General features: G+C 44.5%; 1 protein-coding gene across 1 annotated transcript; it reads right to left on the bottom strand.

The window, feature by feature from the left end:
* Positions 1 to 9,330: 9,330 nt before the first annotated feature.
* Positions 9,331 to 10,698, bottom strand: LOC120711838 (protein PHLOEM PROTEIN 2-LIKE A1-like). Its single transcript, XM_039997497.1, has 4 exons — positions 10,441 to 10,698; positions 10,219 to 10,334; positions 9,760 to 10,123; positions 9,331 to 9,666 (listed from the first exon to the last, which is right to left on the bottom strand). The coding sequence occupies exons 1-4, from the start codon at positions 10,636 to 10,638 to the stop codon at positions 9,634 to 9,636; spliced, it is 711 nt and encodes a 236-aa protein (XP_039853431.1). The 5' UTR covers positions 10,639 to 10,698; the 3' UTR covers positions 9,331 to 9,633.
* Positions 10,699 to 14,854: the final 4,156 nt, after the last annotated feature.

Here is a 14,854-nt window from a genome sequence, read left to right as displayed (position 1 = left end):
GGTGTTTAGAACTAGGTGTAAACATTGTCTTTGTTTATATACCTTCCTCTCATTTGCATTTACACTAGCACACACGTACACTCACTAGGTGTTTATTTTTTTTCGCTAAGCTAGCTATGCCACAATTTGAGATCTTAGGAATGGTAGATTTGTTGGCAATTGTCTCTACTCCTGACTGTCACCTTGGGGGTAGATTGTGCACTTGAATTGTTTTGCAGGCATGACAAAGCCTTCCCATGAATTCGTGATCAAAGAAGAAATCAAATTCGTTAACATCTCCAAAGTTCGAAAGCAAGCCCTGCTGTTTTCATCAGATTTTGCACATGGAAAGAGATGTACAAGGAATAAAAATTTGATATTCAGAAGCTCCATGAAATTCCCGTTCCAACGCATCTAAGATCAATGAATTTGAAGACCCGTACAAGGAGATATGGCAAAAACTTTGGATGCTGCGCGTTCTGATATTCGGAACAGATTGCAGCGCTGGGATGCAATGGACATAACTCTCTTGTTCGGTATCAGTTTTGGGTGAATGAGGACTCATTGGAAAGAAAAATTCGTGCACTTCGCAATGGAGCAATGTTTTAGTACATGTTGTGTTCTGGAAATTGAAAGAAAAATTCGTGAAGATGAGGCAGCATTGGGACAACGAAGAATTGAAGGAGGCGACGATGATGTGAAGCAATGATTGGGACCATGACTTAGTACAAGAAGAAGTTGAAGGAAATTGAGGCAACAAAGGTGAAGACACATTGAAGATGATATTCATACACATGAGGGAAAGACTTCAAGAATTTCAAGATGGTCCATCTTCTCCTTCTACGCCTAGCATCATGCTAAGCATGGGGAAGGATTTCGTGGACAAGGAAGATCTCATGGAGTAAGATAATCACGGTTGCCACAAAGATGCTCATGATTCTTCTTCCATGCTTAGCACAATGCTTAAGTATGGGGGAGGCCATGCTACACTTCATTACAAGCATCGAGAAGGACGGTAATTCTTCCTCAACTCTCTTTTTTTCTAAATGCTTGTACATATATGCATTCAACCATAGATGCAACCTTTGTATATATCTCTCAACCTATCACATGGCTTCTAGGAGGACAACCTAGTTTTGTTTTTTTTTTCAATAAGTGTAGGATCAACATAACTTGTGCTCACCACATTGATACATTTTGGCAATGCCTTATGCTTATGGAAAAATGATGAAAGTTGCTGCTTTGTTTTACCTACGCTATGTTGTATATGACATGACCATTTACTCTCAATTAAATGGAATTAAAATGATTAAATACCGGCTCTTTTATTTGTGGAGGTTAAATGACTAAATTCTAAACCCACATATTCTATGTTGCTCTTTGATTTAAGTCTACCGATGACCTTACACCTTGTGTTGTTTAATTTGACTTAATTCCTATGCTATCTACATTTGTGAATCTCTTGCAAAGTTCTACCTACCAAAGCCTATACATACATATTCTTTCATGATGAAATCTTTAGATTGCAAACTTATATTTTGATGAGTTGGATTAAGATTGATTTCTTTGGTATGAGACTAAGAAGCTGGTCATTCCGTTTTTTTTGTGTAACTTTCTTTTTGCTAGCCTATTTATCCATGCATTGTGAGTTTCTACTTCGGGAACTTTGCAAACCTCGCTGGATATCCACCCTAAACCAAAAATATCTTTTTGTGATTACCTCCATGACCACAACCCAATTTGAGTATGGATTATCATTTCGACGGAATCAAAAGAATCAAGGGCACCATATAAAGAAAAGTTTTGGGAGACAAGGCTCTCCGGAGATTCAAGAGGTTCTACGAAGAAGAAGGTGAATTTGAGATACTTACCCTAGCTAGTTGGTTCTCCCACTATTCATACTCGAGGACGAGTATTCGTTCAAGCATGGGGGGATGGCTGGGTAAGTATGCTATGCTATCAAAAGTTCTAAGGAGCAAAAAGAAAGAAAAAAAAAGAAAGAAAGAGAAAAATAGAAAAATGAAAAAAAGGAGAAAAGAAAAGAAAAATGAAAGAAAAAAAAGAGAAAAATAAAATGCTCCTTAGTTCATTTTGGCTTCATTAATTTTCCAAGTTACTTTGAAGAACTATTCCATACTCAAATCTTCCAACCATGTGCAATCCGATAACGAGAACTTCAATTGTGTCTCGGGATCATCCATTTGCCACTTGCACATGTCCACCTATCTAAATGTGTGTGTTTCATCTTTCTCCCTCTCCAACATTATTTTTCAATGGCCTTTTTGACTAGTCTCAGTAAAGCCAATAGATCTCTCTCTTAGTTTGACAATATTTCAGATATAATGTTTTGCTAGGATTGTTTTTACCTACCAAGCTCCACATAAACCTTCCACTTTTACATATGAGTAGAATAGGTTGAAGACAATCTAATGTAAGCTTGAGCGACTTGATGAGATGAGTATTTCCATGATCTTTTGCAAAAGAACCTCACTTATGTTTGATATGCATTCTTTTGAAAACTCTTCATGATGAAACAAGGTAAAGGTTTGAAGTTCGCTTAAGTTTGAGAGCATTGTATTTATTTATTATTGTGGCTTGTTCTTTAATTGCTAGTCTATCTTCCATAATGAAAAAGTAGCCGGTCAAAACATGAACTTAAATGCTAAATAATTGAGAGAGCAATATGTCTTGTTATGTCTTACTAAGTGCAGAGAGGACATTGGGGGCAACGCTGATTTCTTTATAAGCAAATCTCCTAGACTTACTCGAGGACGAGCAAGGTTTAAGCATGGGGGGAATGTTGGCGCTCCTTAAGTACCTATTTTAGCCCTTGTTTATCCTTGATAATGGCATGAATTTGATATCAAAATCACTAACCGTCCTAACCCCGGCCTAATTATTGGTCATTTTCACACTTGCACATATATTTTGGAGGAACTTCATTTTTGTAGGTTTTTGGCCTATTTTGGAGCATGAAATGACGAGGCCCGTGATCGAGTGCTAACACGGAGAAAGACGAAGGCCAAAGCCCAAAGGGAGGACCAAAGCCCATGTTGATTCGAAGCCCATTCACGTAAATCCATCCTCCAAGAGAGCCCAAAGGAGCGAGCCCACGAAGATTAGATCAAGATACTTCGGGATTAAGCAAAGCAAATGAAGATTTAAGGAAGAATTCCCTATCCTATCCTTTCCTCGAAGATATCTCCAAGATAACAATGTCCAAAGGGGTGCAATCGTGAAGGACAGAAACTCTAGAATATGCGAGGAGTCTACACGCGAAAGATGAGACCGAGGCGAGCCCGAAAGGGGGTAGGCCGGCCGGACTAGGCCCATGGGGCCGGCCGGCCTAGCCCGTTTCTGAGGCGATTCGGCCTCCCCTTCGACCGGTGGGTTCCTCGGCTTATAAATAGCTCGCACCTTATTCAACTCGGAGCATCCATCCGCCCAGAACTCGACGAAAACCTAGGGCCAAGACCGGAGGCAGACGTCGGCCGCCGCAAGTCTTCGAAGTTGTCTAGGAGATGTCTTAGGCCACCCCTAGCTGCCATGGCCTCCCTGCGTGGTTGTGCCATGGTGGAGTTCATGAGCTAGTTGGAGTCATCAATGGTATGTACTCGGTGGTGACGATCCAAACGAATCTATTATGTGAGTAATGATAATCATGTCTTCCGAATCTTTTAGCGACCATGTTCTCTCTTTTGATTTCGTTCTTTTTCTTTGGGTTTGCTTCATCTTAGATCTATTATCGATATAGATCGCTTAGCATGATCTTGTAGTCATGGCGGAACTACCAAAGGGGGTTCGACTTGCTTCAGGGTATTTCGTTCAAAGGGGGGCGTCGTGACAGGCCGTTTCCACTGAGTAGGCGGAGTATCGAGGGATCGGATTGGAGATTTTGGGTTTAAAAATGCTTTTGATTGAGATGCATGACTTATTTGCTCGTTAGCTTGATCTACAACTAGATGACGATAGGCCTAGTCATGTCTTTGGTTTTGCTATGATTAAGCCTATGTTCATGGATGAGATCAACCTTTACACATCATTCATATCTGTCAAAGGTTTACCCTTTATATGCAATCAATGCTTCATGTTAGGATAGATCCATTAGATTAGATGGAAAACCTTAGGTAGTTCTTTGTCGATCCACGGATTGATAAACCTTGGGGGAATACTCTAAGGGAAAAGCTACACGAACCGTGCGCTTGCGGTATACAAATCGGGGGCGCTAAGGAGCATCAACACTTTGCCCTCAAAATCTTTAAGCCTCATATTGGTCTGGATCAGATCTTCCTCATGTTTCCCAATCTTCCGATATGTAGCATACGGCATCACATTGACGGCGGCCCCTCCATCTACTAACATCTTGGTCATCGGCCAGCCGTCGACATGTCCCTTGATGTACAAAGGCCTCAAGTGTCGGCGCTTTTTCTCTTATGACTTGTCGAAAGAAGCCTGCATCGGGTCCAGGATTAGCTGAGCCACTGCTGGTCCCTCTCCATCTTCATCGGCCGAGGCCTTAAACTCCATCGGCCGAGGCCTTAAACTCCATCGGCAAGATGTGGACCATGTTGACCGATGCTGATGGTGCCATCTCATCAGTCTTCCGTTTAATGTGCCATGCTTGAGACTTGACCTGCTTCTCCTCCTGAGCATGTTCTTCTTGCTCCCGGTGATGCAATCTTTGGACCTTTCTCTTCTGAGATCTGGTCAGTCCCCCAGGGCACCATTGAGGATAAGCTTCTGGATTGTAACGGAAGCTATGCCGATGCTCAACTTCATGATCTAGGGTCCCATCATTAGGTATCCGGTCATTGGACTTGTTTTCCCTCCGATCCTGAATCCTACCCCCTAGTCGATCATGCACAGACACGCACCTTCCTTTGTGTCTACACTTGCTGATCGGCCTGCGGTCCCTGTCATCATAGCGCGGCCTCTTGAGCGTATGGCGGCTATCCCGTGGGGCACTGCATCCTGGACAATCATCGACCGATGGCAACCTCAACCCTTCATTCAGAAAGTGAAGAAGGGGCATCGCCAGTGATCTTCATTGTGTCAGCTCCTCTCCTAGCGACATCTGTCTCTATTTTGTTGGCGCCGTTGTTTAGCAGCATTTGAGACGTGATGGCTCTACGAGGCCTACTGGAGCTTTCCTCCTGTTCATGTCGGCTTTGAATCTTTACCTCCTTAGCCACTCCTGATCATCGGGCTCTTCTTGAAGTCAATACCATGGACTTCTTCGTGCCGCCATTGTTCCCGACATCCACCATGCTAGTTGGAAAAGATTTCCATCGATCTTTATCTGCTTTGTAGGGCTGTCGAACTTAATCCTCCCTTGCTCGATAGTTGACTGGATCTGTTGATGGAAATTCCTACACTCGTTGGTGTTGTGGGATATGGCGTTATGCCACTTGCAGTATTTGTGATTCTTTGACTCCTCAGCCATCGGGATCGTGTGGTTGGGAGACAACTTGATCTGCCCTTCTTGCAACAGCAAATCAAAGATTTTATCGGCCTTGGTAACATCGAACCCGTATTTGTTGGCATCCTTCTTGGCGAACGGGCACGAAATCGGCTTTTTGCTTCTGAACCATTCAACTAAATTAACCTCAGCCTCGTCCTTAGAGTCAGAAGAGTGTTGAACTATGTTGACCTTCTTCTAGAATGTGGCACTCCGAGGACCCTACGCGTGGATGTCGATGCTAGATAGCCTTTGAACAAGATGACTCAAGCTGTCAAACTGCTGAGAGGCGTATATCTCTTTGATGTGGGGCAGCAACCCTGAAAAGCCAAGCTGTAGCATCGTCTCTTGACGTCTCTGAATCTTTCGATGAAATTAGGAATGAGTTCGTCGTTCCTCTGTCCCACAGCTATCACATCCGTAATAATTTATGGAATTGCTTTTCCAGATCGGCCCACGTGATAATGGAGTCTGCAGGTAGCGAAGAAAACCACGCAAAGGCCGATCCAAAGAGCGAGAGCGGGAATAAATGAATTTTCAAAGCATCATTCCCAAATGCCTCGCCGCACTGCACCAAGAATTTGCTAATGTGCTCGACCGTGGATACATAGTCCTGCCCCAAGAACTTGGTAAAATCCGATACCCGGTACCGATGAGGCATATCAATCTGATCATAAGCCTCCAGGCAACGCCTTCTATACACGTATGTGGGTTCCTTGGGCTTCAAACGGATTGATTTTTCATCACATCGGCTATTTTTCTTGCCCAATCAATGCTCCAAAGGCTGCTGCTTAGTTCTGGAGCACCGGTTGAGGCTGCTGCACTGGCACTTGGGGCTGAGGAACTGCATGCTCCTAGACTGGTGCTTGCTACTTATATTTCTCTTGCTGGACCGTCTGATTTGTCGTTGCCTGAGGTGCCGTTGGAGCTTGATGGTAGCTGCCCGCTTGAGGTTGGTTCAGGACCATCGGCTGCGAAGCTGATGCCGGCGACTGAGGCACAACAATCTATTGAGGTGAAACTGGTGGAGGGATGGGGTGAGTCTGTGGCTGTGAACCACCAGTCATAGCATATGCCCCATGTGCCGAGTTACTTGCCTCTGGAGTCCTCTGAGTTGGCACCTCTAGACTGCTCAGGATCATGTACTTGTTGGCGGCCGTTATCCGATGATTTTGACCACCAACATTACTCTAGAATTCATGGTTACAAGACCTACATCAAGCTAAATTGATTTAAACTAATGTGATTCCACTAGTTTAGGTACATATGTGACTTCAGGAACTCACTATACAAATTTGGGCCGATTTGAGAGAAATCCCAGGCCGGCCGGCCTCCCTAGGCCGGCCTGCCTCCTTTTAGGCTCAAACTTGACCTGCATGTTTAAAAACACAAGTCCAAGCAATCCTGACCGGCATATCATCAAGCAAAACATCCTACGGTCGAAAGGCTTGAGCCATGGATTGATGGGCCCACATGCAGTGTCTACCCTAGTCTTCAAGCTCCGAACCGCCTCCCTGAGTAACATGCACGCGTTGATCAATAAGGTGGTGCAACGGAGGGCTGAGAAGAGCCAGAGCCAGGCCAGCCAGCCTTGACCAAGCCGGCCGGCCTTTAATTGTCGAGTCTCAAACCGACGCAACCACCACCGACCTTAGGAGAAGATCAGGAGCATCTACAAGAAGGGTGGTGACACGCGGCAACATTCCTAGGGCGGCCGGCTTGGTCCTACAGCGCCACGTGTCCTCTCTTCGTGTGGAAGTTACACAACTGCGATACCTGCGTGGAAGCTAAGCACATGTCCAAGTACTGACCTTGAAGAGCTATAAATAGCTGCCCATACCTCCATCCCAACACACACCATTTGGAGAGAAGAAGAGTCTCAAGCTTAGTCTTGTTTATCCTTAGAGTACAATGGGGAGAGTGTGAGGTGAGAGTCCGAAGGCGAGCCGAGTTCTTCGGCTCACCTCCAATTTTGTAGTCTTGGAGGAATAAAGTATCTTTGCAGTGAAGTTCCACATCTCTCGTCGGTATCTCGCTAGTCTTTCTCTCTACTTCAGTTACTTGTTTACTTTCTTTCATTGATCTGCGGGATCCCTTGTCTGCGTGAGTCAGCAAGCCTTCTCATTTGGGGTTTCTTCTAGCTTTGCCGGGATGTGGAAGTCAGTGACATGATAGTTTAGGCATGGTGTCTAGGCTGGATAGTTACCTTGGGTTGTGTTCCACCCCACGGAACCGTTAGAGGTAGGCGGCAGGCGGTGACAGCCCTGTCCATCCCTTGTAGTCCACCACGTTCGGGTGCTTTCATAGCAGTAGTAGAAGGTTGCCGTTGGACTCCCCTCTCACCCCTTTCTGAAGTCCTTCCTCTTCCAGCCACCGAAGCAGATCAAGTTAGATTAGTTGCAAGTCTTCTGGGTAACGAGTAGGCTAACCGTCATTAGACCCTCTACCCGCGTACCTCTCTTCTCTTGGTGGGTCCGGTTGAACTAGTTCTAGGTCTGGTTGCGCTTATCGTTCCTTGGATTCGATACCCCAGGTAAACTCCCTGGTGAAAGCTGTGGATAGACCTGAGCTTGGTGGACATAAGGTGGTACTGGATATCCTCCGGGGTTCGGCATCCCTGTGTTGGGTGGTGATGACTGAGCACTAACACCAACTGTGGTTGTCATCCTGGCCGTAACCGCCATTGTGGCTTATGACTCTGGCTTAGAGTTGATCGCCCCCTTGTAGCCTATTTGGATTTCCTTGGCTATCATCTCCTACATGGCGTTCTGGATGGAGTTCATCAGGACGCCTGGCTGATCAAGCCATCGCGTGGCGCATGCCTTGATCAAACATCTCTTGGAATTTGGCCGAATCCCAGGTGGCCGTGATCTCTCGTGGTCTTGGGAAATCGGTCATCTGCGTGATTTCACCTTTCTTGATGGATCTGAACGTCTTGAGGTAGGCTTGTTCGTAGTCGTTCACAACCTTCAATAGCTTCTACCTCTAGACTACATTGAGATCCTCCTCAGTGACATGGAGAATGTTCTCCTTGGCCAATTCCCTTGGGATCGAGATGGACATGATGATGATGTGCATGTTGTTGGGTCCCACTGGGCGTGCCAAAAGCGTGTTGATGTAAAAAACCATAGATCGGCTTCCTGCGTGGACCCCATGCGAGGACCTGGGAGATTTGCTTTACTCCAGCACAGGCTCCAAAAAGCGTCGCATTGGTGGAAGGTGTGCCAGTCAATTTGACTTGCAATTGACAAGGGACAAGGTAAACGTTAAATTCCGGAATGTATTGGCTGGTGTTTCGAATCGTTCCACGAGGAGTATCGGCCAGATACGGGCGTAGAGCAATCGGCCAAGACAACCGATTTCAATGTACAAGTAGTTAATTTTACTTAATGATGCTTGTGAGCAACACTTAGATCTAGATCCAATTGGCTATGTCAAAGATTGATATGATAATTGTGGTAAAAGCCGATAAGAAACTTGGATCTAAGCTGGATAACTTGTGATAAAAGCTAAGACCAAGCAAGACTAAACAGATTTCACAAAGAACTAGCAGATATCGATAACTTGGTGATAAAAGCTAAAACAAGCTAGACTAAAAAGGTTAATCTAACAAGAAGAAGCTAATATTGATAACTAGTGAATAAACTAGATCTAGATAAAAGCGAAGCGCTATAAATCTAAGATCTAACATATTCAATAACGTGAACAAAATAGATAGAGAAAAAGCGATGTGCCGTCAACCTTGAGCCTGTCTGTGTTATTCGACATGGAACTTACCAGTAAGCTGGAGATCGAAGCCGATGCAGCCCTGCAGACTGGAAGAACACGTAAAGGGAAAATCTACTGCAACTAGGGTTTTGGCGAAGTCGCCGATAGAAAAATAGATGCAAAAAGATATGAAAAGGGTTTGTGTATTGATGTGATGATTACCTGATTACATGCCCGTGGGCTGCTTTTTACAGCCTAAGCTTACAAACCCTAGCCGATCGCGATGAGATATGACTTGACTAAAATGAAAACAAACTTTCTATAACTAAACAAAACGACCCAAGCTAAACTCGGACTTGACACGATAACTTGCTGACGTAATCTGTCAGCACCAATCTTGCTCCATCAGACACGATACTGTCACTAAATCTTCTTCCGTTTTCATCGTTCCGCTCCAGCATCGGACAGCTTCCATCGGCTGCTCGCTTCTACATCGGCCAGCCCCAATCGGTCACTTCTTTCTTTGACATGTGTCAAAAAAAACAGTGTCAACAGATCTTAGCACAGCCGACAGAAAAAAGCTAGTGATCATTATCACAACATTTCCAACTCACTGTTTTCGGGGTAATCCTGATGCCCTTGATGAGGAGCCCCCTCTTCCAGTGCCCACCATGCTCAAACAAGGAGATCTCCATTGGCCACTTGAGCTCCTCCTTCGCTTCCACCTCCCCAACTTTGAGTGGCAGCCACTGCTCCCTGGGCTTCTCCTGCAGCTTCTCCTTCCGCTGCAGAGCTGTTCCGTTGGGGAGCTTGAGCTGGAGGTTGACCGGCATATTCCACCCTTGCGCGGGCTCGGTAAGCTTCACTTCAAAGACAACCTCGTAGGTGACCCCCGGTGTAAGATGGGTCAATTCTTGCTTCCCCTGGATATCCAGCCAGCAGACTTCTTCCAGTGTCGCCGCTTCAACTTCAGGATCACTGCATGTTTGACATGTGAGATTCAGGACAGAACACATAAATAACAGTCAGTCTTGGACAATACAGAGCCATAGAAATAGCCCAAGAGTTGTTACTTGTAGTCTTCGAGGTTGCGCCAGCTCCAGTAGCTGGCGTCTTCACCCCAAACGATGGACAATCCTCTAGGGAATAGCATGAAGCAGTTGTACCTTTTCTCATCCACCCAGTACTTCTGCGTCATAACATCAACAAATTCAGACCAGTAATAGTATCTCAAAGCATATGTATAAAAGATTCATGCGTGTTCAATTACTTCTCAAGTTCTCATACATACTTACCTTTGTCTTCCCAGCCAAGTAGATCCCTTTGTAGACCTGCTTCTGTAGCTCATCTGCCATGGCAGTCTTCTCGTGGTCCTGGGCAATGATATCATGGAACATGTGAAGCTCTCTCTTTGACTGGGCCTGGTTGCTTCCAGAAATAGCACTGCTCGGCATCTCCGGTCCAGCATGGCCGTCTCTGGCGCGCGACGGCATACAACCCACCGTCTTTTTATTTGAAATTATCCTCTTGTCCAACGCAAGCTCAGATGGTCGCAGAAGGTGGTGGCTTCACCCGGGACAAAAAGGGTTTTTGGGCGGGCCGGAAAAATTCCTAGCCCGCGGCCCACCTTTAGTCCCGGGTGGATCTACCACCCGGGACAAAAGGGACCGTTTTCCCTCGTTTCCCGCCTAATCTTATGTTTGTTTTTGTTTTTTTTTACTTCTCTTTTAAAATTGGCTTTCATTTATTAGTTCAGTTAATAAAATTATGATTCCAAAAATTATGGAACAAAATTTCTTATCTGCCAAATTTAAGATTCCTTTTATATTGGATGAGTATCCAGATGGAACCTTTATACTGCTCAAGCAGTCAAACATGGTTTCTTTCTCTTCCTTGCTAAGAGTATAGCTGGCAGGACTTAAGTATTGTCGTCCATTATCTCGCTGTTGTGGATGTAAGGCATCTCGTTCTTCCATACGTTGCAATTCTTGACGTGCTTCTACGGTATCTTTTGTCTTTCCGTACACTCCCAAGAATGCTATCAGGTTGACGCAAAAATTCTTCGTGAGGTGCATCACATCAATTGCATGACGAACATCTAAGACTTCCCAATATGGTAGCTCCCAAAATATAGATTTCTTCTTCCACATGGGCGCCATTCCGTTTTCGTTCGGAACAGGTTGGCTACCAGATCCCTTTCAAAAAACAACTTCTAGATCTTTTACCATGTTGAAGACGTCTTTACCACTACGGTGCATCGGTTTTGTTCGGTGGTCCGCTTGGCCTTTGAAATGCTTGCCCTTCTTTCGTACCGCATGCCTGATGGGAAGAACCCGACGATGACCCATGTATACAACCTTCTTACAGTGAGTCAACCATATATTATCGGTATCATCTAAACAGTGTATGCATGCTTTGTATCCCTTGTTCGAATGTCCTGACAAGTTACTAAGAGCAGGCCAATCATTGATCGTTACGAACAGCAATGCTCGTAGGTTGAAGTTTTCCTGTTTGTATTCATCCCACATCCGTACACCTTCATCGCCCCAGAGCAATAAGAGTTCTTCGACCAATGGTCTTAGGTACACATCAATGTCATTTCCGGGCTGCTTTGGACCCGGGATAAGCACTGGCATCATGATGAACTTTCGTTTCATGGAGAGCCATGGTGGAAGATTGTACAGACAAAGAGTCACAGGCCAAGTGCTATGACCACTGCTCATCTCACCAAAAGAATTCATGCCATCCGTACTCAAACCGAACCTTATGTTTCTCGCATCCAAATCAAATTTAGGGTACGTTCTATCTATTTTTCTCCACTGCGACCCATCAGCGGGGTGTCTCAACATCGAGTCTTTCTTGCGTTCCTCTTTGTGCCATCGCATCAACTTAGAATTATCTTTATTTCTAAACAGACGCTTCAAACGTGGTATTATAGGCAAATACCACATGACCTTCGCAGAAACTCTCTTCCGGGGAGGCTCCCCCTCGACATCTCCAGGATCATCTTTTCTAATCTTGTAACGCAATGCACTGCATACGGGACATGCATCCAAATTCTCGTACTCGCCTCGGTAGAGGATGCAGTCGTTGGGGCATGCATGTATCTTTTGCACTTCCAGTCCCAAAGGGCAAACAAGTTGTTTGGCTTCATACGTTGTGGCAGGCAATTCATTGTCCTTAGGAAGCATTTTTTTAACAAGTTTGAGTAATTCACCAAATCCCTTGTCGGATACACCATTTGTCGCCTTCCTTTGCAGCAACTCCAAGGTGGTGCCAAGTTTCTTAAATCCATTTTGACAATCTGGGTACAACAACTTATGGTGGTCCTCTAACAACTTCTGGAACTTCAACCTCTCCGTTTCACTCTCACAGTCTGCCTGCACATTGTGCAATGCTTGCCCCAGATCGTCGCTGGGATCATTTTCTGCTACATCTACTTCGGGCTCTTCCATGGGAATATCGTCATCGAATGCACCGATTCCAGCATTCCCGGGAAAGTGGTCGTCAAAATCTTCTTCTTCATTGTCTTCCATGGTAACCCCCTATTCTCCATGCTTCGTCCAACAAACATACTTTTTCATGAAACCATTTGCGAAAATGTGGCTGTGTAGGATTCTTGAAAATGAGTAATCCTTGTTATTATTGCAATGAACACATGGGCAGCACATAAAACCATTCTGCTTGTTTGCCTCAGCCACAGACAAAAAATAATGCAGGCCATCAATGAATTCTTTCGAACGTCGGTCAGCATTGTACATCCATTGCCGGTCCATCTGCATTTTAAATAAATCGATTTGAATTCTTTACACGTATCGAATAAATAAAATATATCAAACCTAAATTAAACTAAATGTAACATAACATGAATAATTAAAAGATATGCAATATCCATCATACATCTTGATTAATTAAAAGGGGTACTTAATCCATTACAGAACTTAACAAAGGAGTACTATACATGAAATTTAAAAATTCGGTCAACAACACATAGGTTTTCAACCGTCCTTGCGTTGGAACGCAGAATGTTCTAACGGATTTCTTGCTGGCGCAGAATAAGATGGCGGAGCTGAAACCTCCGAGTTTGGTGGTGACGAACCGTAACGCCGCAATAAATCCTCAAGATCAAACGGAGGTTCCTCGCCCCTTGCCATACATTCTCTATATTCTTTTTCCAAATAACGGAGCGCTGCCCTATGAAAAGCACTAGGTTTTTTGGACCGACGACCTACTCGAGTTGTGCCCTTCTCTCCAGAAGGACAACGATCACCCCCACCGGCGCCACTCCCTCCAGCTGCTGAAGTCATATTTTACTGAAAAATACCTTTATTTTCCACAAAATTATAAATTCTTACCATTACAAAGCAAAAATTATTTACTATTACAATTACAATGATCAGATTAATAACTCTTGCCAATAACAATGAAATTATATAAAAAAGACGAAATGTATCATTAATCCTCAAGAAATCTCTAATTAATTGAAAGAAATCTCTATAACTTCTAATTACTTTGACACCCTTCAGTTCCAGGAGTACACTCTTTTCAATATCCAGAAACCCTCTAGAAGAAAAATAAACCTTTATTTCTGAAAATGTATATGTCAGTAACCTCAACCCTGCGGTGATGACACTGTCTTTCGGGGGGACATGGTGCGGTACAAGGATGTCACCAATCGGCTAGTTGCAGCACCAACATTTACGATTAATAGGCACAGCACTTGGCACAGGCAGCATGCTCGTTGATATGCTCTCAGTACAACAACGGGCATGCTGACTGCGTCAAATGCTGTCTTCTTATCAATCGGAAGTGCTGGTGATGCGACCAACCGATTTGCGACGTCCTTATAGCGCATCGTGTATCCCTGAAAGGTAGTGCCATCACCGTTGGATGGAGATTAACGACGTATACTTGTTTCGAAATAAAGATTTTTTTAGCTTCTAGATGGTTTCAATGTGAGCCTGATTAAATACATCACTAGAGTGTCAAAATAATCCATTCATAATACAAAAAATTCTATAATATACTCATTTCATTAATTCATTCACGAATAAAAAAATCAACTATCGACAATATGGTCATATATACAAGTACATCACATGAAGTATCTACACTCATTCTAAAAATTTCTACTATCCATATACTCATCTAAATCTAAAAGAAAATTACACCTACATATGCAATCTAGCTAGCTAAATATCCAAGAAATGAGCTAGCTACACATTTTCTCTATTTCTAAAGTATGAAATGAGCTATACAAGCCAAGGAAGAAGAGAAAAACAAGCCCCAAACCTTTAGAGCAGAAGGATGGACGGGGAATCAAAGATCTTCACAAATGTGGTGAAGAAATGAGCAAGAACTCCTCTATCCCGAGCCAAGAACAGCAAGAAAACAAGTGAGCTGAATGGCTCGGGCGGGGGGAGAGGGAAGGGGATAAGGGGCGCAAGGCCTTTTGTCCCGGTTGGAGACACCAACCGGGACAAAATGAGAGCCTTTTGTCCCGGTTGGTGGTTCCAACCGGGACAAAAGTCTACGCGGGCCTTTTGTCCCGGTTGGAACCACCAACCGGGACAAAAGGCTCCCATTTTGTCCCGGTTGGTGTCTCCAACCGGGACAAAAGGCCCCCGTCCCCCCGCTGGCCCGGCTAGCCGTTGGACCCGGGACAAAAGCCACCTATTGTCCCGGGTCCAAAGGTTGCCGGGACAAATG

The sequence above is a fragment of the Panicum virgatum genome, chromosome 6K, assembly GCF_016808335.1.
Source record: "Panicum virgatum strain AP13 chromosome 6K, P.virgatum_v5, whole genome shotgun sequence".
NCBI lineage: Eukaryota > Viridiplantae > Streptophyta > Magnoliopsida > Poales > Poaceae > Panicum > Panicum virgatum.
This window is presented reverse-complemented; position numbering and strand designations above follow the sequence as displayed.